At 48.5% G+C, this 10,000-nt stretch overlaps 1 protein-coding gene across 1 annotated transcript in view; it reads left to right on the forward strand.

Annotated features, from left to right (window-relative positions):
• The window catches only part of LOC113815674 (uncharacterized), a gene marked incomplete at its 5' end in the record, with an annotated part of 22,316 nt that overhangs the window by 10,714 nt on the left and 1,602 nt on the right, over window positions 1–10,000 (forward strand). The window contains 2 exon segments of the mRNA XM_070144835.1: window positions 6,747–7,378; window positions 7,605–10,000. The exon segment at window positions 7,605–10,000 is cut by the window's right edge and continues 477 nt beyond it. Coding sequence (XP_070000936.1) covers window positions 6,747–7,378; window positions 7,605–10,000 — 3,028 coding nt within the window.

Below are 10,000 nucleotides of genomic sequence, written 5' to 3' on the forward strand. Positions count from 1 at the left end.
TCTGTCTCTTGTCTTTCTTTTTCCTTTCTTTGTCTCCTTCCCTTCTTCCCTCCCTCCTTCCCACCCTCTCCTCTCCACTCCTTCCCTTCCTCCCTCTTTCCTCTCCTCCCCTATCCCTTCTTCCCTTCCCCTCCTTCCTACCCTTCTCCCCCTCCTTACCTCCCTCCCTTCCCCCTCCTTCCCTCTTTCTCTCTCTCTACCTCCCCTTCTTCCCTCCCTTCCTCTTATCCCCTCTCCCTCCCCATCTCCCTCCTTCCCACCCTCCCTTCTCCCTCCTCCCTCCCTCTTCTCCCTCCCTCCCTCCCCTCCCTCCCTCCACACAAGACCCGTCGCCAAAAAAAAAAAAAAAATCATAGAAAACGGACAACGACCTGTTCTTGCGAGTTAAGTGACATAGAAAATGGGAATTCGATGCTCCCGATAAGAACGGGCTACTGGCTGGGGGGTTGGGAGGGCGAGGGGGGGGGGGACGGGAAGAGGAGGGTGGATAGCTTGTCGTCTATGAGGGGAATGTGGGAGGGGGGGGAGGAAGGGAGAGGGAGGGGATGGGAGGGGTATGCTGGGAAGGAAGGGAGAGAGAGGGAATGTGGGAGGAGGTGGGAGGAAGGGAGAGAGAGGAGATGGGAGGAGGGTATGTGAGTATGTAGGAGGGAGGGAAAGGGGTTGAAGTTAGTCTATGAGTGTGTGTGGAAGGAGGGAGGGAGAGAGAGGGAATGGGAGGGGTATGTGAATGTGTGGAAAGAGGGAAAGGGGTGAAGGGAAGAGGTTGGAGTTTGTAGATGAGTGGGTGTGGAAGGAGGGAGGGAGGGAGAGAGGGAATGAGAGGGAGGGTTGTATATGCGTCCGAAGAGTGGGAAAGGGAGAGGGAGTGAAGCTGGAGTAGAGAGAAGTACAAAGAGTAGAAAAGAGTTCTTGGAGCTTCTTGTATGCGACGAGTGCGTGTGAAGAGAAGAGAAAGGAAATAACGAATCAACGAACTCATACTCAGAAGACCGCGTGTTAAGAAGAAAGAGAGAAAGAAAGAAAGAAGAAAGAAAGGGTGGAAGAAAAAAAAAGAGAATCCACGATAAGAGGAAGAGAGAAAGAAAGAAGAAAGAAAGAGAGAAAGAAAAAAAAGAGAATCCACGATAAGAGGAAGAGAGAAAGAAAGAAAGAAAAGAGAGAAAGAAAAAAAAGAGAATCCACGATAAGAGGAAGAGAGAAAGAAAGAAAGAAAGAGAGAAAGAAAAAAGAAAGAGAATCCACGATAAGAGGAAGAGAGAAATAAAGAAATAAATAAAGAAAGAAAGAGAGAAAGAAAAAAAAGAGAATCCACGATCCACGATAAGAGGAAGAGAGAAAGAAAGAAAGAAAGAGAGATAGAAAAAAAAGAGAATCCACGATCCATCCCTACTACTTATGCCACGGGGAAAGCCGCTGAACTGAAAAGGAAAGCGGTCGCTGGTCCGAATGGTAAGTGTATGCAAATGATTTCATATATCATCCACGCAGCCGAGCTACTTAACCGCCTTGTCCGTGTGTATTTTAAGGTCACATGTTCTTTGACTTGCAATCCGGTCCGTTCGGAGGAAAGTCGTTTGTGTAACGAGGAAGTAAGTAAAGAAAATTGGATAGGTAATAGGCAGAGAGAGAGAGAGGGGAAGGGAGGGAGAGAAGATGGAAAGAGGGAGAGAAGAGGGAAAGAGAGAGAGAGAGAGAGATAGAGGGGTAAGGAGAGGAGAGAGAGAAAGAGGGAGAAGAAAGGAGGTTGAGAGACAGAGAGTGAGGGAGAGAAGAGAGAGAGAAAGAGAAAGAAATTGAGAGAGAAGAAAGAAGGGTGAGAGACAGAAAGACAGAAAATCACACAAACAGAAGAAAAAATCGACGACCCTGTCGATAATGAAGAAATAAAGACAGACTGGAAGAAGACAAAGCAAGAATAAAGAAAGGCAAACACAATACCAGAGACAAAAAAAAAAAAAAAAAAAAAAACAGCAAAAATAACCAAAATAACAAACATACTCCGTTTTTGAAGAACCAGACAAAAGAAAAATAATAGATAATAATAATAATAATAACAATAATAACAATATTAATAATAAATGAATAAATAAACAAGAAAGATGTAGAAAGATATTTTTTGCACGATGTAGAGAAAAAAAAATCCATTGTTCCCAAAAAGAAAGTGACGGATAAAAGAAGAAAAATAGTTAAACTGTCACTATAGACAAGTCAATGTGTTATTTACGAAAGAATGTTCATAGTAAATGGTGATAATAATGATAAGAAATCAACGTTACCGGCGAAACACAATCAGATTGGTTAGTTCGCAGAATAATAAAGAAAAAATAAGTGCTACACGGTATTAGCAGAAAAAAATAAACAGTAAATGAAGAAAAATAACAATACGATAATTAGATTTTCACTTAAAATATATTTCTACAATGTTCGGTAATTAGCAGTAAAATAATAATAAGAATAACTGTAACACGGTATTAACAGGCAATATATATATCGCGAACAATACTATAATATTTTCACTTAACATATGTTTCTACGATGTTAAGTAACTGACAGAAAAATAAAATAATGATAATGATGATAATAACTATAACACAGGAAAAAAAAAAACAAAAAAAAAAAACAGAATATCAAGAACAACAGCAATAGTAATTAGATTTTCACTTAAAATATGTTTCTAAGATTAGGTAATTGATAGAAACATGATAATAAAAAATACAAGACGATAACCAATAACAACAAAATGAAACACAATAATCTGGAATGTTCTACGAGGCTAACGAGCTGTTAGACAATTAGGAATTTATTCTTGTCTTTCGTTCTCTCTCTCTCTCTCTCCTTCTTTCGTTCTATCTTTTATTCTTTATTTCTTTTTTCCCCTTCTTTCTCTCTCTCCTACCTCGAATGGAAACGTTCCCCTTTCTCTATTTCTTTCTTTATTTATTTATTCTTTCTTCCTCTTTCTTACCTCGAATAGAACCGTTTCTCTTTCTTTCGTCCTCTCTCTCATTCATTCATTCTTCCTTTCTTTCTTTCATTCTTCCTTTCTTTCCTTCTTTCTCACGTCGGATGAAATTATTTCCCTCTTTTTTGTCCTTTCTTTCTTTCAGTCGTTCTTTCTTCCTTTCTCTTTCTCTCTCTCTCTCTCTCTCTCTCTCTCTCTCTCTCTCTCTCTCTCTCTCTCTCTCTCTCTCTCTCTCTCTCTCTCTCTCTCTCTTTCTCTCTCTCTCCCTCCTTCCCTCCCTCTCCCCCCCTTTCCCTCCCCCCTCCCCTCCCTCCATTCCCTCCCCTCCCCTCTCCCTCTCCCCGTCCCTCCCTCCCCCTCCCTCTCCCTCTCCTTCCCTCTCCCTCCCCTCTCCCTCACCTCAGATGAAACCGTTTCCCTCTCGACTTGCGGCTCAAGAGTAAGCGAAGTGACACCTTTCTTTCTTTCTCTCATTCCTTCTTCTTTTCTTTCTTTCTCTTTCTCACTTTCTCTTTCTCTCCCTCCCTCCCTCTCCCTCTCTCCCTCTCACCTCTCTCCCTCCTTCCCTCCCCTCCCTCCCCCTCCCTCTCCCCTTCTCCCTCCCCTCCCCTCCCCCTCCCTCTCCCTCCCCCTCCCCCTTCCCTCCCCTCCCTCTCCTTCCCTCCCTCTCCCTCTCTCACCTCAGATGAAACCGTTTCCCTCCCCCTCCCTCCCCCTCCCCCTCCCTCTCCCTCCCTCCACCTCTCCCTCCCTCTCGACTTGCGGCTCAAGAGTCAGCAAAGTGACAGAACTCATTTCGTATCGCCCCGAATCTCGCGCGCCCTCCGTCGGCCGGCGTTGGGGACCTAATGGCCGGCGGGACACGGTCGTTGGCCTTTTCCGGATGGCGCATGCGTGGTTTTTGGACGCGTGTGTGTGTTTGTGTGTGAGTGTGTTTGTATATGTGCGAGTGTGTGTGTATGTGGTTTTGGACGCGTGTGTGTGTGTGTGTTTGTATATGTGCGAGTGTGTGTGTGTGTGTGTGTGTGTGCGTGTATTTGTATATGTGCGAGTGTGTGTGTGTATGTGTGTCGTTGGCCTTTTCCGGATGGCGCATGCGTGGTTTTTGGACGCGTGTGTGTGTGTGTGTGTGTTTGTGTGTGAGTGTGTTTGTATATGTGCGAGTGTGTGTGTATGTGGTTTTGGACGCGTGTGTGTGTGTGTGTGTTTGTATATGTGCGAGTGTGTGTGTGTGTGTGTGTGTGTGCGTGTATTTGTATATGTGCGAGTGTGTGTGTGTATGTGTGTCGTTGGCCTTTTCCGGATGGCGCATGCGGGGTTTTTGGAGGCGTGTGTGTGTGTGTGTGTGTTTGTGTGTGAGTGTGTTTGTATATGTGCGAGTGTGTGTGTATGTGGTTTTGGACGCGTGTGTGTGTGTGTGTTTGTATATGTGCGAGTGTGTGTGTGTGTGTGTGTGCGTGTATTTGTATATGTGCGAGTGTGTGTGTGTATGTGTGTCGTTGGCCTTTTCCGGATGGCGCATGCGTGGTTTTTGGACGCGTGTGTGTGTGTGTGTGTGTTTGTGTGTGAGTGTGTTTGTATATGTGCGAGTGTGTGTGTATGTGGTTTTGGACGCGTGTGTGTGTGTGTGTGTGTTTGTGTGTGAGTGTGTTTGTATATGTGCGAGTGTGTGTGTATGTGGTTTTGGACGCGTGTGTGTGTGTGTGTGTTTGTATATGTGCGAGTGTGTGTGTGTGTGTGTGTGTGTGCGTGTATTTGTATATGTGCGAGTGTGTGTGTGTATGTGTGTCGTTGGCCTTTTCCGGATGGCGCATGCGTGGTTTTGGACGCGTGTGTGTGTGTTTGTGTGTTTGTATATGTGCGAGTGTGTGTGTGTGTGTGTGTGTATGTGGTTTTGGACGCGTGTGTGTTTGTTTGTGTGTGTTTGTGTGTTTGTGTGTTTGTATATGTGCGAGTGTATGTGTATGTGTGTTTGGACGCGTGTGTGTGTTTGTGTGTTTGTATATGTGCGAGTGTGTGTGTGTGTGGTTTTGGACGCGTGTGTGTGTTTGTGTGTTTGTATATATGCGAGTGTGTGTGTATGTGTCTGTGGCCTTTTTTGGGATTGCGCATGCGTGGTTTTGGAAGCGTGTGTGGGTGTGTTTGTGTGTTTGTATATGTGCGAGTGTGTGTGTGTGTGGTGTTGGACGCGTGTGTGTGTGTCTGTGTGTTTGTATATGTGCGAGTGTGTGTGTGTGTGTGTGTGCATGTGGTTTTGGTCGCGTGTGTGTTTGTTTGTGTGTTTGTATATGTGCGAGTGTGTGTGTGTGTGGTTTTGGACGCGTGTGTGTGTTTGTGTGTTTGTATATATGCGAGTGTGTGTGTATGTGTGTGTGTGTTTGTGTGTTTGTATATGTGCGAGTGTGTGTGTGTGTGTGTGTGTATGTGGTTTTGGACGCGTGTGTGTTTGTTTGTGTGTTTGTATATGTGCGAGTGTGTGTGTGTGTGTGTCGTTGGCCTTTTCCGGACTGCGCATGCGTGGTTTTGGACGCGTGTGTGTGTTTGTGTGTTTGTGTATATGTACGGATCGTCGTAAGTCGAGACCGTCGTAAACCGAGGACCCCCTGTATGTATATATATGTGTGTGTGTGTGTGTGTGTGTGTGTGTGTGTGTGTATAAACTCTCACACAGTCTACCCAGATTTGATTACAGTAATCTACTATTGCACCGAAAACCACAGCAAAAAATGGGTCCATGATAAGCATAAACTTTCCAGATGGGTGAACAGAAAACCGGATCAAGTTATGAATAAAAAAAAAGTCTAATTCTTTCCGCCATCTGCCTTTCCCTTTTCGTTAACATTTCAGGATATAAGGCATTACGTATTAAGCAAGTTTGATATAGTTTTTCTATCTCTCTTTCTCTCTCTCTCTCTCTCTCTCTCTCTCTCTCTCTCTCTCTCTCTCTCTCTCTCTCTCTCTCTCTCTCTCTCTCTCTCTCTCTCTCTCTCTCTCTCTCTCTCTCTCTCTCCCTCCCTCTCATTTTCTTTCCCTCCCTCCCTCCCTCTTTCTCTCTCCCTTCCTCCATCCCTCTCTCTCTTACTTCCTCCATCCCTCTCTCTCTTACTTCCTCCATCCCTCTCTCTCTCTCTCTCCCTCCCTCCCTCCCTCCCTCCCTCTTTCTCTTTCTCTTTCTCTTTCTCTCTCTCCATCCCTTCTTCCTTCCATCTCTCTCTCTTTCTCTCCTCTTTTTTACGTCTATATCGTATTTCGATTGTTTTTGTTACAGTTATTATTATTACTATCATTATCACGACTATTATTTTTATTATTTATTATTATCATTATTATTATAATTATCAATATTAGTAGTATTGTCGTCAATATCGGTTTCAATATCAGCGTTATTACTATTATCATTACTTTTATTGTTATTGCTGTTGATGTTTAAACTATTTTATCATCATCATCATCACCAATATCTTTATTGTCATTATTATTATTATTATCATTATGATGATGATGACGATTCTTATTATCATTATTATCGTTATTGTCATCATTATTGTTGTTGTTATCAACATTATTGTCATTATTACTGTTACTCCTACTACTGAAATTATCATTATCATTATTGTCATCATTGCTATTGCTACTACTACAACATTTATTACTATTATTATTACAATTACTACTACTACAATTATTACAACCATTATAATTCCTATCAACATGATTAATCTTACCATTACGATCACCGCTATCATGTGAACCCCAGCCTGTAACGCGCCTCCTCCCGCAGGTCTGCTCGCGGTGCTGGGCGTCCTGACGGCGTCCGCGGCGCAGTCCCTCTTTGACGGCATCGATTTCACCCTCGGGGCCACCGACGCCGAGTCTTCGCCTCCCGAGGGCACGTCACTCTTCTCGCTGGACGCCCGGAACGAAGGGGAACAGCAGGAGTCTCTGTTCGGGGGCGTGAAGATGTCCCACAGTCTTAAGGAGCTCGAGGAAGAAGGAGTGCCCCTGGAGTCCCTGGAGAGCGTCAGACCCTCGAGAAGGGCGAGTCTCTCCGAGCTGCAGGTGACGAGTCGGCCTCGTCGCCCTGCCTCCGGACGCAGGGTGGCCTCCGCTACGGTGTCGGTCGGGCTGTCGGGGTCGCAGGGGGCCTCCGGGAGCTCCCTGTTCGACACGGTCCCTTTTGCCGGGGCGAATCCCCTCCAGGAGCGAGGCTTCGGGTCCAGCAGCAGCAGCGCCCAGGGCAGGAGTGATGCCAGAGGACGTTCTCCGTTCTATGACGCCCCTGGTCATGCTGCCTCCGCTTCTCATGCTGATTACGCTGACGACTATGCGGCCGACTATGAGGACTCGGAGACGCAGTCCTCGAAGGTCACGCACAGGTTCCTGCTGCCTTCCGACCAGGACGAGGAGTATGGAGTAAGTGTGAGAGTAAAAGAACACCTTTTAGTTGATAGAGAGTTGGAACAACATCCTTGAAAATACTGAACATTATCTTTTCATTCTACTTACCTCACCAAATGATTCATCCCTGAAGAATATTCTTGTTATTCATGCAATAGATTTGCCATTAATCAAAATCCTTTAGCCAGCTCCCCCTATTATCCTCCCGACTCGCCTGACACAAAGCCTCTTCCCACGACAGACTAACGAGAGCGGCGACGGCGACTCCACCTCCCGCGCCCTCCAGGTCCTGGCTCGGTCGGCGCAGCAGCTGGCGGCCGCCCTGGAGGAGAGGCAAAGCAGCGGCCACCACTCCACCTTCCCTCACCAGGTGCAGGGAGATTTTCACTCCGTCCTGGAGACTCTGGCCTCCAAGAACTCCGGATCCAGAGGCACAGAAGGAGCCGACGGAGAAGACGATCAACCCTTTTTAACGGAAGAGGATTTGTCGAAACTCTCCAAGCTCTTCGGCTCCTTGGAGGTCGACAGCAAAGAGGCGGCGGCTCCCTTCGGCGACCAAGACGGAATGGACGAGAAGCAGATCGCCGAGATCAGGCGAAAGCGACTCGAAGACCTGCGGCTGGCTCTGGAAATCATAAGGGACTTCGAAGGACCCGCCTCCGAGGGGAGCAAGGGAGACGAGGAATTCGAGTTAATGCTGGCCAAGTCGCTCTTCAACAAGAAGATCAACTCCCTGACCGAACTGAACAGGAAGCAGCGAGACTCTTTGGATTCCCTGATGGACAGCATGAGGAGCCGGCGCTCGGATTCTTTCTCCCTCGACGCTCTGTCTCTGTTTCCCTTTAATACGCTTGCTTTTGCTGCTCTTGGTTCCAGCGCAGATGCCCTGTCTCCCACGGCTTCCGATGCTAGCAGGTATCTCCTTCCTAACCAGAATGTGGAGCTTCCCCGCGATCCAGGCCCGCCCTCCCCGCCCTCAACCCTCGCGTCATTGAACTCTTACCTGCCCCCGAACCAGAACCCGACACCTCCCCGCAATCCTGCCCCACCTTCTCCACCTCCAACAACGCGGCCTGTAAACAATTATCTCCCTCCTAATCGGAACCCAACACCCCTGCGGGATCCAGGGCCGCCTGCCCCTCCTCCCTCTCCGCCCGTCATTGTTCCTGCGACAGCCTACACCCTCCCAGCTGGTCAGACGCAGTCTAATCCTTCGGCGTCTTACTTGCCTCCACAGCAAAGCCCTCAAGCCAACCCACTTCCTCCGACCATCATTTACGCTCTTCCAGCAGCCCCACTACCACAGGCGGACGCTGGCCCTCCTGCACCACCGCCAGCCCCAGTTACAACCACAACACGACGTCCTGCTCAGACCTACCTGCCTCCTTTCCGAGATGAAGTTACCCCTCAGAGAAGTTATCGTCCACCTGCGGTTCCTTTGCCGCTGGAAACCTCTAATGACGACACCTCAAATGACTGGAGGCCTTTATCCAATCCGAACAGCCACAGAGGCTACAGCAGTGACCCTCTGGACGTCCCAGGGGGAGGACGCAACACTCGTAATGAAACTACCACCGCTGTCCACAATTACCACTATCACTACCACATCACGGGAGACAAGGACGAGCTCTTCCAGACGGAGGGCAAAGCCAGCGCAGACAAGCCAGCCCAGGATAGGGTCAAAAAATGTCAGTCTGGAATAGATTGCAGCCTGTTCGAGCCTTCGCACTTCCTCACAGCACCCAGTCAGGCTGATGATTTCAGCGAGTCGTCCTACACCTCACTGGATCAAGAAAGGAGGCCAAGTGCAGACAGGCCATTCCCTCAACCTCCTCCGAGGCCACGCAACCCTTCGCGGGGTTATGGCCCACCCTCTACGACGCCCGCAGACCCCCCAGCGCCCATGTACGGCTATGGTCCTCCTCGAACAACTACGCCTGCCGACCCTCCTGCCCCTGTGTATAGTTACGGGCCTCCTCCCACGACGACGCCTGCCGACCCGCCAGCCCCCATGTACGGTTATGGCACTCCGCCGCCGTCGAACCCTCCTCCTCCACCTCCACCAGTCTATGGACCTCCTCCAACAACCCCTGCAAATCCTCCATCGCCTCCCCCACCAGTGTACGGTGCTCCGCCGCCGCCGGCAAACCCTCCACCTCCACCTCCACCAGTCTATGGACCTCCTCCAACAACCCCTGCAAATCCTCCACCGCCTCCCCCACCAGTGTACGGTGCTCCACCGGCCAATCCCCCTGCTCCAACACCGCCTCCAGCCGACCCCGGTCCCCCATCACCCCCTCCTCCTCCTCCTCCCCCTCCCGCCCCTCAGCCTCCAAACATCTTCCTGGTGCCCGTCCCGAAGCCACATAAAGCGCCCTTGGACCCGTTTGCGTTCCTGAAACCCAAGCCCAAAAAGACCAAGACAGGTCAGCTGGTGGCGTTCGGTCCTCTGCCAGTCAGACGCCTGCCCGTCCAGTCTGTTCAGTTAGGAGATCAACAAAGGAGTCCTGTTGCCAACGACCAGACGAACCTCCTGACGCAGCAGAGGGACCAGTTGCAACGCCAGTACTTGCAAAATGAGCAACAGCTTTTGCAACAGCGCCAGCAACTGAGAGATCTAAATCAACTGCAAATGCA

The sequence above is a fragment of the Penaeus vannamei genome, chromosome 32 (assembly GCF_042767895.1).
Source record: "Penaeus vannamei isolate JL-2024 chromosome 32, ASM4276789v1, whole genome shotgun sequence".
Taxonomy (NCBI): Eukaryota; Metazoa; Arthropoda; class Malacostraca; order Decapoda; family Penaeidae; genus Penaeus; species Penaeus vannamei.